We start from the raw sequence: 19,220 nt of genomic DNA on the forward strand, positions 1-19,220 counted from the left end.
GAAACGCTGGTGTCTCACCTGTCAGTGCCATTGCCAGTCGAAACTCTTCCTTCAACATCTGGAGAACTTCTTTTGCTCCTTCTTCACCCTAAGCAATTAGGATGCAGCGTGCATTGTTATGTGTATTTGTGTCTATAGACAAGCATATCAGGAAAGTTTCATGGACAACTCTGACTCCTAAGTATTTGATAGCAAATTTTAGATTATTGTATGATCTGGATACACACACGTAAGAGATTCACATACACGTGAATACACAAAGCGTAAAAGCTAGTATAGGCATCTATGAACATATTTTTCAGATTTTATTGTTTTACTTACTTGATAAGCCAAGCCCCAGATGAGAGGCCTGCCGATGAATACAGCTTTGGCACCCAGAGCTAATGCTTTGAGTACGTCTGTGCCTTTTCTTACGCCACCATCTAGGAACACCTCCACCTTCCCCTCCACAGCCTCAACAATTTCAGGCAAGATATCAATCTAGAAGAGTAAAATCAGAAATACAGTTTCTGTAACCCTATTTATCTTCTGAATAAATTATTAAGTACAGGATTCAAGCTTCAAAAAAGCTAAGTGAGCAATTAGTTGCCTGATTGTGTGCATAAATACAGCTTTGTGTGTCCTGGGATGTTAGCAGATATATACACAGGTCAAATTTATTTGGACAGCCACTTAAAATGAGAATCAGCAGGGTCACATAAAATGTCCATCTAATCTCATGACGTGCATCCAACACAGGCTGTACAAGCTATTAGGAAGAATATAAGAAATAGCAGACACGGAGGAGGACCCTATTCCTTCATACAATTCCCCTAACATTCAGTGTTCAGTAATTTAGGAATTAAATCACTTAGGAAATCAGTCACTGACTTCTTAAACAGCCATCTTCATTTTCTTGCTTAAATTCACTATTCATTAATAAAAGGCACTGGCTGGCATTAAGGAACACAAAGGTAGGCATTGTGTCTGAAGATAATGAGTAAGAGATCTGTCAGAAAAATAAAAGAACATTTGTTTTTTTTCATTTGAAAACACATCTTGATCTCAGGAATAGTTGTACAGGGAACTTATTTACCTAAGAAAAATTCAACTTGCTCTGTGTTTTGAACAAGGAGAGAAACATTTTCTTCTTCTGAACACATTTACTTCTCTCACTGATTTGCACTTACTCCCTGCACAAGTGGTAAAAGCAAAGACAAATGGATGTTCCTAAGGTACAGGAAAGTAACTACGGAATTAGCTAAAATGTCAACACTGTGCAAGAAGTTTCAAGAAGAGATGAGCCTCTTGAATTCAACGCTCAAGCATTAATTACATAGCAGCTGTTCCTACGACATGCATACAGTTCCTATTCATGAATATCAGGAAAGACACAAGACGAGAAGCCAAGTACTAAGGAGTGTGCAGTAGTAAAATAAAAGGCACACCAATTTATGTCTTTCAAACACGGATGCAATTCATTTCCTTTCTAATGGATAAAAAGTGACTAGGAGATTGGGGAAAAACTTGAAAGCGCAGTTTGTTTTTAGATTTGGATTAAAATTTTCTTGAAGTTTGGCAGTGGCTGTGATTTTTTCCCCTCCCTCTGGTTTTCCTCTCTTGCCAAACATATTTTGGATTTATTTCCATACACAGAAACTACTTTCTACATCCTGACAAACTGTATCAACATTAAAGTGCTATAATAACTAAAATATGATGCAAACAGTAATTAAAACATAGATTTCCTCTATGTGTAACTATTAACCATTTCATGTTCTGAAAAGCCATGAAATTATACTTCAAAAACAGAAACTCTGAATGATTCAATACAGATATTCTCATGGAAACTGCATTTTGAAATACACTTCTCTCTGTAAGATGAAATTCAGTGAATACACTGGCTTTGATAGCATCATCTTCTCTACACAATGACACTGTAAAGAAGAAACTCAAAAAAGCAGTTCACAAGCTTAATTTCAATTCTACTTCTGTAGAAAATAATTCCTAGTTTTTGAGCTCTCATTTTTCAAAATTTTTTTTCTGTTGTTGTTGGGTTTTTTTTTGTTGTTGTTTTTAATGTCCTCATATTTTTCCTGCTGGGTTACCTCACACAGACTTGCACAAGATTTTCCAATACTCTTGGTGAAACTGAAGCATACATTCTCTGCAGAGAACAAGAAGAGAACAGAAGTTTAAGAAAATTGATTTCAGAAGTTTTGGCACCCACACTCCATAAAAAGAACCAGTGGGTCCACTTGAAGACTTTCAAAAAAAATCAGCAAGTGAATTGAATTGACTGGGGAAACCTTCAGTTGTCCCCAAGGAAAGACTCAGAGAGCAGAAGAGCTCTAGAGGAAGGGGTGACACAGCAGTGGGCCTGCCAAGCTGACTGCAGACTGAACTGAGTTGCTAAATCTTTGCATGCAAAACATCCTGCAGTGGAAAAGGGCTTACCTGTCTCCTCTGTTCAGAAAATTCTCATGGAGAACCAGAGGTTTTTCAACAACAGTGCATTAAGGATATTGAAACAGTCATGACCGGGCTTTGATTCTCCTCCCCTCTGCTCTTTTTACTTATGCAGTTTTATCATTCCAAATGAAGAAGGGTGAGCGATGACTCAAGTCTGGGGGGTTTTACTTCAGTCTGAACACATACTTTTTCATTTTCCTTTCCTTCTTTCCCCTACCAGTTGAGAACTTCTCAAATCCCTTTTTACCTTTGGAAAGGCACAGGGCAGCATGACAAGGAAAAGGAAAAAATTCTAGTTTAATCACCCTGAACCTTTTCCAAAACTGGAAAGATTTGAAAGGAGAAAAGGGGAGAATTTCCTTCTGCCTTTAGTTACTCTGTAACTCCAATTTTTCAGAAGTCTCTGGAGAGTACTGAAAATGAAAACAACTGTAGTAAGAGATTACTTCTCGTGCATTAAGGCACACAACATGTATTTACAGGTTTTCCCTCTAGCTACCATGTATTCAGTGGAAGGAAGCAAGAAGCCAAAGGCAGAAAGAACTTGGTACTTATTGGCACCACTACTTACCGTTGCAGGAACTCCATCAAGCTGACGTGCTCCATGATTTGACACCAGTATACCATCTACCCCAAGCTGCACAGCTTCTTTAGCATCATCAGCTGGAAATATATTAAAAAAAATATTCTTTCCAGAACTGGGATGTTGAACATCATGATGAGGGAAATCATGACATCAGTAAAAAAAAGCAAAACAAAACAAAACCAAAAACAAAACAGTGAAAGATGCTGGGAAGCCACTTAGGGCTTCATCCTTCCATAGGCTCATCTCATCACAGATCAACAGTTCTATCTTGAAGCAGTACAGATAGGAAGGTCACTTGAAATGTTGGAACAGAACATTTTATCACTTTGGACTAACAGCAACTTGCATGGCTAGCCTTTCCACCCCTATTCTCCCCCGTCTATCCTGCAGCACTTCACTAAATTCTTCTGCTGATTTTTTTCTTCCCCTCAATGCCAGTTAACAATAAGATTATGGTAATAAACCACAGCTAATGAAAACACTGCTGTGTCGGTGTTCATTTAACGGAATGGAAATCCAGCTTTCCTTCAAGTAGCACGCAACTTAGAATAGACTTAGGGCTTACAAGCACAATGACCTGTCCTTCCTGACTGCATCTGAATTTAGACATAACTACTGTTACACCAACAACTCAACCTGAAAATTTTAAGTGTTGGTTGGGTTGTTGGTTCTTTCGGCCTTTTTTTTTTTTTTTTTTTTTTTTTTTTTTAAGTTTTGCTTTTGTGTTAATATTTTTTTCATTTATGCAGAATCTAAGGGCCCAACACTCATGCTGTTTTTCCTCTTCAAACAATTGCATTTTCATAGATAGACAGCAGCAAAGCAAAATGGTCCTTTTTCATAGATATCCCAGATAAGACTATGGGCTAAGGAAGAACTCACAGCACAGGGCAAGGAAATAGGGACACCAACCACTGCTTCACCCAGCAAACACCATGGCATGGCAAAGCGTACAGGCTACAGGACCCCAATCCCTGCCTACTGAACTTCAAGGTGAGCACATTCTATAGTGCGGTCATACAAGCCACCTGAAAACTCCAGGTATTTATTAAAGCAGAGTCTTCACTTTCTTGGCTATTTGGCTCATGTGCGTTCCTGCATTCTCTGCAGTTCCATCAAAGCCAGTAAAAAGTACATCCAGGCCTTATAAGCCACAAACCTTCACCCATACCTCTGACTGCCAAAACGCAAAATCCCGTTCTTCAGTTTTTCCCCAGATAGGAAAATAATAATGTTCAGTTTCTGCTGGAAGAAAAGCTTCTCTGATTCAGACTGCCTTCCACAAGGAGAAGCTAATGCACAAAGGCAGCACAATAATCACCCTCACCAGTTCATATTGCATTGATCCTAACCAAAACAAATGGACATTTGGTCATGTCTGCGATCTTCCACATGCACAAGGAAGAGAACTTTTTCCTTTGTTTTGCAATCTACTTTGGCAAATCTTCCCTGCTTAGCACAGTATACAAATATGAATGTACAACCCATCATATTTAATGTAAGCAAAACAGATGCTTGCCATTGAAATGTAGTGCAATTCTACAGAAAATTCAGCAGCACAAGCACTTCTTTTTCCCTATTGCCCCTGCAAAAAGGGATGCCTTGCCCTCTCCAAGGAAAAGCAGTAGAGCTACACACCTCTTAGGATTCCTTTTACAACAATGGGCAGTGATGTCAGCCGACGAAGCCATCTGATGTCCTTCCAACTGATACTTGCATCAATTGCGTTGGCTACATAGACAGCCAGTCCGCTGTTTTCGCCAAAGTCTTGCCCTGAGGAGAAGGCCAAGTTGTTGCTTGAAAAATTTTTTAACCTAAAATGACAAAAAGCATATAAAACAGTCTGTGAAATATTTATTGGAGCCATAAAATATCAGTCCTTAGTGTCAGCACTCAACACGTCTGCATTAAATGTGCATTGTATTATACGGGGCAGAAGTAAAAAAGCCTACCCAGTATTTTATTTCTGAACTCTTTTAAGTCAAAACCTCCTCCTTGAGAAATATTTGATAACTTTGTTGCAAATTTCACTGGCCCAAGGCAACCCTCCTAATGCTTTCAAAGGAAATAAGACAAAGTCCAAAATCTAAAGGTTCAGCATCAAATCTACAACTGAAAGGAAAAATCCAAAGATGAAACTTAGGGTTTGGGTTCAACCATTCATCCTGCCACAGACATCCTCTGTGACTTTGGGCTGAACATTTGGTCACTCCCTTTGCCTGTTTCCCATCATAAAATAGGAGCAACCACATTTTCTGGAGCACTGTGAGGATGAACACAGCAGAGGCTGTAGGCCATCCAGACCGTTGAGGAGCAGAGAATGTGTGTGCTGAGGGAATATCAGTCTTTCATAACATATAATTCACTTCCCACTGAAGTTAAAAGGTGCACCTCTACTATCCACTATCTGTGGCAAAAATCTCCTTGGCTTTCTTGCAACAAGTATTCTCTTTGCTTTCATTTTTCATCTAGGGAATTCAGCTACTGGAGTAAATAGGAGACTACCTAGATGGGAGAGGAAAAGGGACATTTTTTAAAACTCTGTTAAATTAGATGGGTCTGCATGAACTCTTGCAAAGAAACTAGAATTTTCATCTAACTGACAAGACCAACATCCAGGCAATAGTTCTTGTATACAATTCATCTTTTTTGTACATTTGCCTACAAAATGTACAGGAAAATGTTTGTATGAAAACACTCAGTATTATTTGTTTATTACCACCAAATGAACCTCACAAGTTCTAGGAACTGAATGGCAAACACCAGCCCCTGAACCAGAGTTCAGTCTTAGTAGACAAAACAGGGGAGGGGGAAAATGAGGGCATACAGAGAAATTGAGGCTGCATTTATGTTAGAAACTGAAGCAGCTCAAGTGCTCTCAAGCACCAGATCATCATTGGTGACACCAGTACAACCCAGGACTCCAATGTCCCACGCTGTGTTGATTGCTCCATGCTTTGGAGATCGCGCATCAACTCACGTTGTGCTATTTTATACTCATATTCCACATCTTGAGAACACACAGTATTTTTGCACGGAAACTGGCTAGTTTCACTGCTGATTTCATGCCTGTAACAAGCAACATTTCACTTGGGTTTTCTGTTCAACTCCAAGCAAAGAAGAAAATGAGAAAGGAGCAGGCTCTCAGCAAGATCCAGCTTTTCAGCTGTTGGTTTGTGGAGGGTGGGGTACCCAGAGAAAAACAGAACCATGGATAAGATTATATAAATAAACGTTGTTTTTCTTGGACTGTGAAATGCAGGTCAACACTTGAATGAATGTTGCCTTACATACATTTTGGAGCACAATGGCACCTTGTTGTTGCTTTGAAACTTTGTTGAAAATCTGAAGCCAAGAAAAAGTTATCAAGTAACTGAGCAGAGCCCCACACTACCGAGTTTCACCACTGACTCCGCAACAAAACACTGAGTGCCATTCTGAAATCCGAAGGATTTTGAACCTTAAAAGATCGCTCCAACTTCGTATTATTCCATATGGCTCACTCAAACAAAACTGTTACTGTTAGGTCAAGTGGGGTCAAAGTGTGTCAGAAATGCACTATTGCTTTTCTCAAATATTTTGCGTTATTTGACTCTCATCCAGAAACTCTATAACCCCAGGTCTTAAAATGACACTGCTCCTAAAAAAAAAAACAAAAGCTATTTAAAGCAACTCTCCCTGGGTAAAGACAATCAATGATGCTTTGTCAGTAAAAGATCTATAGCAGACTAATAGGTGGGGCATATGCATATGCACTGATATGTGCATTACTTTTTAATGCCAAGTTTGTTAGGATTCTTTGTATTCTGGTACTTTCCTCACAAGATGGTCCTTTTATGCAGAAATCATTGAGAGAACCCTTAACTCTGCCTATCTTTACCACTTCACCCATTAGCTTCAAGTACTGGCATATTGGGGCAGGGTACCTGACACCCCATGGTGGTACAGTCCCATGGTTTATCTTTGAAACGGAAAATTATGAAAATGAAGGAACTTAGGATTTGGCTTTATATTTCTTGCTACATTTTAAAAAAAATATATTTTGTATTTCTTGCTATATTTCATGCTAGGTACAGTACGTATGCAGCATATTACAGTTGTGAGAGACACTGGAAGAACACTTCAGATTCATCAATAATATTCAAAACTAGCTCTCACCTAGAACTCAAACCAAAATTAATCCACTTCAAGATACTTTCAACTATATTTTACTTTTTCTTTCCTTTTTTAGTTTTCATTTTGATTTCATTTACAGATTCTAAATAAGGGCAGTAGTCTATATATATCCTGACCAACTGTGGCCAATATCAGGTCCTTGTAAGCAGAGGATTCTTAGCTCCATTTTGCAAATTCAAAAATCCTACGTATCCCATTCATTCTTTTACTGTTCCAGCTGGACTGGGTGCTAACACTGTGCCAGCACTTCAGCAAACATTATTCAGGGTGACCTTACAGTATGTTAATTCATGTTTGCAGGGTGCAGTGAAATCAGGCCAGCATCAGCACCCATAGAACACTGCTGGAGAACTCTATTTTAAGTTAAATGCTGCATGGGCCCTGATATAATGAGAAACCAGAATTAGTGCAGAAACCTTTAGCTTTTCCTTGAGATACAGAAAAAGTCCCAGAAGAGATGTAGGGGTGGATTGATTGTGTGATATTTAAGAAAGCTGATCCTCCCCATTTCTGTACTTGGCTAAAAGGACAGTTGAAGTTGCTTGGAAAGAGACTCCACATTCAGTATTGACATGGTCCCAGATGCACTGCAGTGTCATTGATTGGGAGAAGTCTTTGATGGTCACTTAGTCCAGCTTCCTGCTCAGAACATGGTCAACCCTGCAGCTGGATTCAGCTTCAAAGGCAGAGCAGATTCCAGAGGATTGTGCCCACTTGAGTTTTGAAGGTGCCCAAAGATTAGTTACCAGACACACAGAGAAATACCTCATCACTAACTTTGCCAGTCTGCAGCCTCATGCAGCCTGACATACAGTTTTACATTGTATGAAAATACTAAGATAGCATACTTCTGCCCCTAAGCCACAGCAAAGTACATAAGCTCAGTGTGTGTCATCTGGAAGACAGGCTGCGTTGCGGCATGCTCACCCCACATCCCAATTGGGGGCACCTACCTGAGGTGGGGAGGAAGCTGGAACTTGTTGCGCACATCATCAATACGCCTTCCGAGGAACGGTGTGTCCACAGTCACAAAGATTCCTTTGTAACCTGCTCTCTCTGCACGCTTCACTAGGGACTTGGTAACCTCTCGGTCCTTGTACACATAAAGCTGCAGCCAGCGAAGGCCTCCAGGAGCTGCTTCAGCAACTTCTTCAACAGAGGAGGTGGCCCAGGAGCTCAGCATCATTCCTGTCCCCATTGCCTGGCATGCTGGAGGAACACAAGGTCACATTCAAGACTGTTTGAAACACAAGTGTCAGTGCACGTAATTTCACACTGCCTTTCCTTTCCTTCCCTCAGTTTTAAAGTGTTTTCAGCCCTCCAGTAAATATTATGTTGATAGTTTTTGACAGTGGACTGCTTTGAGAGCTCTCTGGTTTATTTTCTGTGCTTATAGGCCAATTAACATTAATTGCTGTCTACATAATGTTTGGGGTGACCCATTTCAATATTAGGAAAAGAAAAAAAAGGCATTATAATTAAAATAAATATGATCTCATATTAGCTATTCATCCTAATGGGAACCTATTTGTAAGACCCTGGAGTTTGGCTATCACTTACCAGAATTTTAGAACACACATTTAAATACATGATCACATACTTACAGTCTTAAACAATCTAAAAAAATGCATTTAAGTTTTCCAGCTTTCTGACTGCTGCCACATGGCTGCACAGGTTGGTATTTTAGGACTGTCATTATCAACACTGTACCTCAATCCTCCTCACCATTGCCACATATGCTCCCCTCAAGCACTTGCTACTTTGGCAAGTTTTGATCATGGCTTTTTAGCAACTTTTTCCCACTTCTAGAATGTTCACAAGCATTGCACATTTTTATTGAAGGCCTCTCCCACCACTTCTCTGAGCAAGGTGCCTATTTTCATCCCTACAGAGTATTTCAGAACATGAAAGAGAGAAAAGGACATAGTCCAGCAGACAACCTTATTACATACCTATGATTCCCATTACGTCTAGGATCTCATCAAACAAATATTGCTCTTTTTATGGCTCTTAGTAACTATAAAAAGGCAGCTACTGGCTTCAAGGCTGAGAGCTTCTCATTCTCCATAAAGGAACTTCCCACAGATGTAAGCCAAAAGAACCAGCTTAAGTGTATTGTCCCTCTCACTAAGTATTGAGCTGAAAGGATGGTCATACTTACAAGGGAACCATTTCATTTCTCATACACACGCAAGAAAAGGATTTCATTTTCTCTCTCCTTGCATTTTGAATTATGTTAACGCATCATTCTGTTGTTCATTTACCATTTTATAAAATGGGCAAAAGAACAGTTCCTGAAGTATTTGCTTGAAAAAGTAATAGTACAAGTTGAAAATGTCTGTGTAGTTACACACTGCAAGTGATAGTGAACGAGTGTGGTAGTACAGCTCAGTGGAAAACAGATTAAGTAGCTACTTGCATTTTCTCCAACTGAAAAACTAAAAGATGAGTTGGCTCCCCCTAAACATTGAACAACGTTCCATTCAGCTCCGAACCTACCCAAGAGTGGAGATAAACTTAGCAATGCAAAGCTGATGTTATGAAAACTGCCATCCACAGGACGACATTTAATATCAATGCACATACAGGATCAATGGGGACTAATAGACTTGATGGGGAGCCTTCACCATTCTTTCTTCTGATATCTCTGCCTCATCACTGAAGGAGGGGAACCCCACATCTATCATGTGATCCCACACAAAGTTTCAGTCTTTGCAGTCTCCACCCAGCAGTTCCTAAAAGAGAATACGCCAGCAAAGTAGTCTCCAAAAAGCTCCACTAAGGCCAAAAGGATGAGAGTTCACACTGCATGCCGGGCTCTCTTCCTCCCCCTTCCTTCAAAAGCACTGCGGCGAAATCCATCATAAGGAGCAAGCAGCCAAAGGTTAAACATCACCAAACAATCCCAGATGAGGTCAAGCAGCTCAAGATTCTGTCCTGGCTACCTCCACGAGGCTGATTTCCAACCTGGGCTGAATGACAAACCAGCTAAACTCATACAACTATATTTCTGAGAATATATTATTACTTATTTTAGGAGTAATCTATTACTTAATGTAAAGAAAAACACTGTAAAACTCAAATATTACATAAAGCCTTATTATTTTTGGTCTGCTATAGTACACATATTTTTAATGCAAATAGACTTCTGTTTCAAAACCTCATCTCCAGCCTGTGGGAGGCATTCAAAAGTGGTCTTTATGACAGCATTTTATTAGAGAAGAACTACAGATCTCAGAATAGAAATTCACAAAGAACTTGCTCAATCAGATTGGATACACCCTCCTACAGCCACAAGGCAGCTTTCAGTCACTGGAAACAGCCATGCTTCACTCTTGTCTTGCAGATTTTGCTACTCCATGAAGAGCCGTAACTTGCAGAATCAAGGGGGATTTTAAAGAGTAGCCTAAAGAGACATCTAAAAGAGGCTTCAGAAAGTGTTGCCCATTTACCTTCTGCTTCCAAAAAAAAAAGCATACATGACTAAAGACAAAAATATAAGGCAAACAGATGTAGAAGAATCTGCACTGTCCTAATGGAAAATGAGGTAAGATAGCTTATCACCCACTGCCTACTCAAGAAAAAGTGCTTTACAAACAACTGATTTACTTTTGTTACCAATTCCTTGAAAACACACTACAACTTAATCAAAAGTATGAAGGAGTCAAACTGTTTGTTAAAAAATATCTCACAGGTCAATTGTTTTTATTGTATCCAGTAGTCAACCAGCCTGTTTGGAAATGCGTCCATTGTCTAAATAAAAGTTATTTATCTGATTAAATACAGGCATACGCATGCAGGATAGTCTCCTGGATTGACATTTCAAGTCAGTGAAGTGAAATAGCCATGTACAGGGGACAGTTCTTCCCACTGGCTATAAAGGCAGCCTCAGGTAAATAGGTGTGTGTAAATGATTAAAGGTAGATAAGCTGAATTACACTGCAGCCATCCACCTCAATCACTGCAATTTTAAATTCAGTTTTGGCTATTCCTGTTGTTGCTGTTCTTGCTTACTGAAATGCATAGGAACAAAAATCTGGGCTGAAAAAGTACAAATATTAACTGACTCAAAATATTATTCAGTGGAGGAAAAGAAATGACTCCATTCATCTTATTAAAATCCCAGGCTGTCCTCATACTAGTAATTAATCAAAAGAACCCCTCTACGATATGTAGAAGGATGTGCAGAGAGAACAAGATTCCAATGGTGCAACAAGCACCCAGCAAAAAACCAAGAACATCGCAATCCTTTGATCCATCCCCTTAAAATTACTAAAATTCTCAGAGAAGTACCCAGAAATAAATTTCTTCTAAAAACCAAAAACCATATATTGAATGGGATGTCACAACTCCAAAGTGATTTGCTCAGTCAAGGCCATTATGTGATGCTAAGAAACAATGGATCAACATTCCTGTTGCTCTGTCAAATATGAGTTCATGAACGAGAGAGGGTTAACTAATCCAGCAATTGCAAAACCCTCAGATCAGATAAGGGAGAAAATGTAAATGTTATGGTTCAATCTCTTTCTAAGTATTCATTTATCTATAATCTCTTATTCTCAACTCAACATATACGGCCTTAAGGACATGAGAATTGTTGCAAAAGCGGAAAATATAATTACAAAATTCTTCCCTTGTCTGACCTATTTAACCACTCTGGTAAAGCAGCAGCTCAACATGCTACGTATTTTGGATTTTCATGGTAAAATTCCAAGTCTTTGCACAAAAAAAATTCTGATATTTTAGAGATGCCAGGTTGACCTGTGCATTACATTGATCCCTTGAAGCTCATTTTGCCATTTTTGTAGACTTTAAAAAAGATGATAGTCTTGAAGTATTGCCAGTTTTTTTCCTACCTCAAATCAGGATTTGTTAAAAATATACTCAAATTTCTTACATGTCTAACAGCAGTTGAAGAAAATAGAAACAGTTCAATTCCTTTAACAACTATATTTTACATTTCAAATCTGGGGGACTGCAAATATCTCTATTTGTTATTACAAGTCAGTGCAGGATCCATTTTCTCATGGGAAACTCCTTCAGCAACAGGCAACATTTGCCAAAGTTTAAACATCAGATTTTTAGTATCTTTTTTTCTTTTTTTTTTTACCAGCCTTTTTTCATGCCAATCCAGATAACTACTTTTCTTTTAAAAAGTCATCTTTTAAGCACAAATCCGGAACGTTCCCTGAAGGATACACTTACCTTTGTACACACACTGCAGGTTTCCACTGAGGTCAGTGACAGTGCTCAAAGCTTGGTAGCAGGCACACATGGGCACACAGGAAAGATTTGGGGATGTTGTCACTATCAGGATGGTGAAGCTTTAAGCTCTTTGTGCTTCATGCAATTACAAGGCCCAGTGTACCACAAATAGGGATATTATGGGGTGCCTAGGTGAGGGGAAGCTCCACTGACTTAGCTGCACAGGTGCCTCAGCCACATTGCCATCTGCCTGCACTTCGCCTGGGGAAGCCTGGAGACACTGGACGTACATGAACTGAGTGAACTGAGCCTCGAAGACAACTCTTCTCACCAGGTAAGATAAACTTCAATGAAACAGAATTTTCTTCAGTATTGGGTATTTCCACTGAAGTATTTTATGCAACAACAAATCAAGGTTGGTAATGGAACAGGTCTGACTTAGGAAGTCCACAGGAGAACAGAGCAATATTGGTGAGGCACTGGCACAGCTGCTTGGAGAAACTGTGGGTCCCCCAACCCTGGAGGCATTCAGGGCTGGGTTGGACAGCCTGATCTAGTCAAAGTGTTCTTGCCCACAGCAAAGGGTTGGAACCAGATGGTTTTCAAGGTTCCTTCCAACTCAAACAACTGCATGATTCTATAATAACATATCTCAACCCAACTTTTCATCTTGAAATTGTGTCTCCTTCCCACCTCTGATGGCATATCACTCCATTAACTGGTATAAAAAGGTACAGTTTATTCCTGCAGGCAACCCAGAGCATATACTTCAGCACAGGACGCCTGAGTAGAGTCCAGTTTGAGCTTTCATATTTTGTCATGGTTACCTTGTATGAGAATGGTAAATCTTGCTCTTTTTTTCTTGTGCAAATTTCCCTTGTTTTCCTTTCAGGGGCATCTCACGGCAGTCAAGATGCCCCACTGCAGTCACTTCTCCCTTTACCCGCTGCCCTTGAATTAGGGGGCAAAGTACACACTTGGGATCAACATGGTGTCCTTTTGTCACAGCCGTATTTCTCAGAAGTAGTTATGTTCTTTGAGCTGCATCTCCTAAGAAACAGAGTTGTTTAAATTACTTAACATTAGTCTCTTGATGAAACGCACTTGGCTGAGAGATCTCCTGCCCAGCCTTACCTCACTTACCCCTTTCAAAACTTTCTGTGCAAGCTGGGCCTGCAGTTTGTTGACACAACATTTTGTCAGCTGTGCAGGAAAACTGGAGGCAGCAGGGCCAAAATGGATCTAGACAGTCTGGAAGGTCTATCATGCTAAGAGCCTGTGTATGGTTATACCAGAAAGTCTCCCAGCCATACCAAACTGTAATACAGACTTTTTTTTTTTTGAGGGGGGGGAAGGGACATGATAAGAACAGCAGGTGAGGAATGGGTACAAAGTCCCACTGTAGTCACCGTGGCTGAGCACAGAGAGCAACAGACAACAAAATCTCTCACTTGGTGTCATGGATGGGCACACCAGATGAGCACCAGGAACCTGAACTCAGAGGACCAGCAGCATTAAAGCAAATGAAAAACATTTCGTAAGTCTGTTAAAGCCAAAGGAACAAGGTATTGCTCCCAGCCTAGGTGAAAATGATAGGGCTGTCAGTAACTAAACAGAGTTGGAGAAAGCATTTCAGTCAGTATTCCTATTCTCTATTTGGCAAAGTAGACTGTGCAGATGCTTCTCAGGTGGCGGTGAAATCCTTCTTGAGTCAGAAGTAACTCAGAAACCTATTTGAGAGCAATTGCAGAGAATAAATAAAATCATCAGATCTGAACAACTAACATTCCAAGTTTTCAAAAGATCTGGCCAAGAAAACAGTCAAGCTGTTCAGCCTGATTTTAAGCAAGTCTAAGATAAATCAGTTACTGCAGTACTGCTTCTGAGTTGAAGCAACAGAATACTAGGAAATAAGTCAGTAAGAATTAAGACAGGAATATGTAAATAGCATCAATATATAATAGAGTGGAAGTCTTGATAAAAATAATTGTTCCTATCTGTTAATGATGAATTGAGAAGTCAAGAAACTGCTATTTCTTGTTAAGAAATAAAATCTCAAGCAGTATCCATCTTAAGTATACTGCAAGGAGGATCCCCATTTACAGGACCATGAGTGCTACTCTACTTCAAGGGAGTACTGACTGAAGACTATATGGAAATCACAGTGGTTTGTGAGCACACTGTGAAGCTGGGGTGGCAAATTCATGTCATTGCATGAAGGAACAGCGAACATTTTTCGGACAAGCAGAAAAATACTGTGTAGAATTAGAAAATTTTTGCTGAAAGGTGTTTAGAGAAAAGCCCTTTGCTCTTTAACGGTGGCTAAAATTATTCATCAAATTTGGCAAATATTTTTAGTTAACTGAGTTGAAGTTTGACTGAGAAGGACAAGAAAAAAAAAATCACTCTAAGTCAAAATGTCACGCGTTGATATTTTCAAAATGGAAATGTTTTTCTTCCAAGCTAACACTTATGTTTCAAAAGTAAGCTATGGTTAAAAGCATTGGCTAGTAGGAAAATTCAATAAAACATTGTCTTTTAGATAAAATTAAACATTTCAGTTAATCCAAAACTATTTTCCACCCAATTTTTCAGTTTCTCATGAAAAGAAAATCCACTATTTGCAACATTTCCATACACACCAACTGACTGTAACTGTAATCCAGGGAATATACTTAAAGAAAGCCCTGAAAAAAATGGATTAACTTCTGCCAAGATCCATGGAATTGTTTAAAGGACAAGGAAGCATTCTCTATAAGAACTCCAAGTCCATTTAGACAAGGAAAGCTGAGGAGGAAACTTACTGCTGCCTATATATATGTATATCTATATGGTCTAGTTAACAAAAAGTATAACAATCTACTCTCTAGAATTTGAAATCGTGCAAGTTCTGACCATAATTACAGCCTATGCTGTTAAGAGTGGAGTTAGTTAAACTTTAGAGTGACTTACAAACATTGTGTTCAGTCTTATCATCAGGAACATTCAATATTACAATTCAACATTTTTTTCTAAAAAATAACCTTTACCAATGAAACAGGATTGTTGATGAAGGTATGTTTAAGGGAATCAGCCTGACTTAGACCTATTTAAGATCAGATACATGCTCTTTCCCACCAGCTTGGTCACTTGTGTGGGGGTGTCACTTGAGCAGCAGCAGTTCCCAAAAATCCAACAAGCCCTGAAGCAAAGGGTCTGCAAGAAAAGGGAGTTTAATCTAATCAGAGACAGCATGACATAGATGCCCTCGTGTGTGGATGAAGGCACTGAAGGAATACAGCGTTTCAAAGCAAAATGTTGTTGCTTAATAGAGGTAGCTGGAAGGATGAGCATTGCTCTTAAGCATGGAAAAATCTTGCTGTTCGTGGCACCTGCTGCATATTGCCTGAGCACACAATACACACGTGTGCACTGTGGGTGCTGCACCGGGCAGCTGCCACGCTCCTGAGTGTGAGTCAAGGTTCACTACGCCTGCTCAGACCAGGAGGGACAAGACTCAGACCACACCATGTTTTCCAAGGGCCATCACGATAGCAGAGGCACCACTGCATGAGTCGCTTCCTACATACCTGAGCCAAAATTCAAGCATACAAGTACATGGTGTTTTCCAAAAGCCACAAGACTATGATCAGTCTTTCTTGGCTTGCATGAACCGTGGTGCAGCTAAAGCAAAAACCAATTTAAAGCAACCAACAATCTGGCCACTTCATTTCTGAGGTATTGCTAAGTTAAAGAGAATTTGGATGTAGCAAAATCCTTGATCCCAAATGTCCCAATTTTAAGGAAAGCTTTAAGCCAAACATGTACTTTACAGCTAACTCCTGTCATCTTATAAGGTCAGACCGAAAGCTTGGCACTGAATGCCCTGCTCCACCTCTAACAGAGCACAAAACCAAAGACTTTTTTCTACAAGAAATGCTAATGCAATACAGAGGGTGTGATTTTAATTGCACTCTCCTTTGAAAGTGATGAAAATTTTACCAGCTCCAAGGATACATTTATTTGGCCACATACTCAAACCACTGCCAGTACACCAAGCTCTGCTGTCTTGAAGATCCAGGAATGTTAAATGCAATAATCATACGTTAAAGTTTGAAACTAAATGCAAAGGAGTCAGGAAATTCCAAAATTAAGTTATCTACCACAGCCGTAACTCAGCCCTGATAGATAGCTTTATTTTATCACTTGATTGCAGTTACAGATTTACGACTGAAGATGTGGCCAGGCAACAGTGTCAGTGGGAGGTTTTGCTAAGGAACATCCTGGATTTTGTGCATTTCTAATCTCACTCTTAACATGGCATTAATGTGTTTGCACTTAACAGCTCTATGCTTCAGGGTTTTCTTCCAGCATAACCTAGGCCAGAAATGATCTACGAGTGTTGCCAAAGGCCAGGACAACATGAACACAGCTGACAGAACACAGCTTCTCAAGCCAGTTCAAGGTATTCGAGCTCCATCGTGTGGAGTGTGCCTGCACATACCATCTGCCTTTCTAATAAGTCTCTTAAAAAAAATAAATAAAGTAGCACAGAGACACTACAATCAAAGGAACCTTTGGCAGAAATAAGATTCAGACTGCTCCTTGCTGACGAGCAAAATGTAAACCTTGTGACAGGGCTGAGTTTGCTAGAGCCCTGGGACAGCAACACAGAAGGGCTGCGGCTCATTGCAGGGCGCACCCCAGCCATGCTGGTTGTTATCAAGGATCGAGATGAGCTCACTGCAATACGATTAGACTCACTTCACGCTGGCAATTGCTGCATTGATCACGGAAATATTATCAAATTAAATAGCTCACGAGTCTGTATGTTTTGTAACCTTTCTCATTCTGCTATTCTGCTTATTCTGGAGTTTTGAGATGCATGCCCTGACTCTGCCTGCTGCATACAGTGTGACCTCTTCTGGAAATCATTTTGCAGTTTGAGTTAAATGAGCGAGAAAGTTTCACATCTGAATTATCCCATTTCTCACATCCTTTTAGGCTGTAGGCTCCACTTTGAAAGCACCTTTGTGTCAAATTTAGCCCAGAGGACCCTTATCTTGCTGGCTCCCTGGGATGTGCTCAAAGAGCTATATACAAAGCAAAAAACAACAACAAAAAAAGATCGTTCTGAGATAGGCAAAAGCTTGTGCATTTCTGGAAGCAAAGGCATGGACGGCCTCTGGGGTTCATAAAAGGTTTTGTGAAAGGGAGCATTTCTTGTCATGGAAACACATATACATTTATATTTATAGAATGTATATAAAACATACAGATCCTGTTTTCATTTTTTTAAATTAGAAAACTAGAATTCCTACAGGCCAGTGAAAAATATTTTGTTACAAGAAAGCAGAGCAGCTGTCATGGTGTGAAGGACTTGGTGAAGTGGGCAAGGAGAAATTTCTGACATCAGAAAACTCTTCAGCCAAGCTAAAAGTGTCCAAAGCTGCCAAGAGAGAGGCTTAAGCCAGAAATCAGACAATTTTTATTTTTTAATTGCTACTTCTGGTGACTTCTCTCTACCACTTCATTCCCAAATCAAGACCAAGAAACTATCCCACAAGGGCCAAAGCAGTGCAAAAATAACCTGTCAGCAGATGTTGGACTAACATTGTGCAGTCATACTAGCTAAGCACTGTAGCCTCTTCTGGCCCTACAAACAATTAGGGAACCTATTTATCTACATTACAGAAGATTACAAAAACCTCTTTGGCAGTTCTCCAAAATGACACCACTCTTTAATTGGAAGGCATTTAAAAGAGATAAGGGTTGAAAAGAGAACTCCTACAGTCATGACTCAGCCCCGATCACCAATACAGGGATGCTGCACTTTGTCTCCCCCGAGCCCAGATCCCCACTTTACGGTGTGTATTTGTTGGGTGACCTGGCTTAAAATGGATAGCACTTTTTTCCCCCTCCCTTTTCACTCTTGAAAATTAAGAGCTGCTAGACTGACATGTTATCAGACTGCAAAGGCAATTGAAGATGTACGGGCAAAAAACACCCGCCTTGAATCTGGGATGCAGGAAGGTCACCTCCTTTTCTGATGTCCTGAGCATCTATCTTCTCCATCTGAAGGCACTGAAAAAAAAAAAAAGCACTCGCCTGCCCTCTTCCCACCAAGACTTAACTTTGTTTATTCAGAGACAGGAGCAAGAGGACTGCAGGCACTCTGCACAGTTTACCTTTAGCGGTCGCCGTCTCTCCATCAGGGTGAGCCATGCGCTGCATAGCAGTCGCCGCAACGCAGACCGGCATGCTGATCTTCTGCCCCAAGACTGAGGTTGACAGGTCCATTACAGACACGTCCCTGAGCATCCGGGGGTACAGCTTCCATCTGACACAGAGAAACAGAATAAAACGTCTGCATCATTGAGGTTAGAGCTCCGAATGTCCAAGAGCAGATTTCCCTGTTATCAGAAGAAAAAATGGTGAAAGCTGGAGGGGAGGAAGCAGCACAAAGCAGCAGGGTGTTGGACCTCGAGCAGCGCTTCATTGTGTGACCCAGACACATAAAGGGAGCTGCAAAAGGCACAAAGCCAAGAAGAAACAGGCTAGAAGAGATTTAAAAAAAAAAAAAAACAAACCACAAAACAATGGAGGGTGAAAGGAAGCAAAGATCCTTTGAAAAGCGTTGGCTGGAATTATTTAAAAGAAAAGACAGGAGCTGCAAAACAATGTTTACAGTGAATCTTAGCTTCTCTGAAAGCCCTGTGGCAGAACCAGATTACAGAGGATACGCAGGACTCAGATTAGATATTAGGAAAAACTTACCCTCAGAAAGAGTAATAATGCAATGAAGTGGGCTCCCAGGGAGGTG

At 40.1% G+C, this 19,220-nt stretch overlaps 1 protein-coding gene across 2 annotated transcripts in view; it reads right to left on the minus strand.

Annotated features, from left to right (window-relative positions):
- The window catches only part of HAO1 (hydroxyacid oxidase 1), a 390,969-nt gene that overhangs the window by 365,883 nt on the left and 5,866 nt on the right, over positions 1 to 19,220 (minus strand). Inside the window, exons 2-8 of one of the 2 annotated variants that reach the window (XM_048938311.1) lie at positions 18,586 to 18,737; positions 8,167 to 8,422; positions 4,676 to 4,851; positions 3,023 to 3,114; positions 2,088 to 2,146; positions 322 to 480; positions 19 to 88 (exon numbers count right to left, since the gene is read on the minus strand). In XM_048938311.1, coding sequence (XP_048794268.1) covers positions 423 to 480; positions 2,088 to 2,146; positions 3,023 to 3,114; positions 4,676 to 4,851; positions 8,167 to 8,422; positions 18,586 to 18,737 — 793 coding nt within the window. In that variant the 3' untranslated portion in view covers positions 19 to 88; positions 322 to 422. Of the gene's footprint in view, positions 1 to 18; positions 89 to 321; positions 481 to 2,087; positions 2,147 to 3,022; positions 3,115 to 4,675; positions 4,852 to 8,166; positions 8,423 to 18,585; positions 18,738 to 19,220 lie in introns of those variants that run through there. The other variant, XM_048938310.1, reaches the window with a different exon arrangement.

The sequence above is a fragment of the Lagopus muta genome, chromosome 2 (assembly GCF_023343835.1).
Source record: "Lagopus muta isolate bLagMut1 chromosome 2, bLagMut1 primary, whole genome shotgun sequence".
Taxonomy (NCBI): domain Eukaryota; kingdom Metazoa; phylum Chordata; class Aves; order Galliformes; family Phasianidae; genus Lagopus; species Lagopus muta.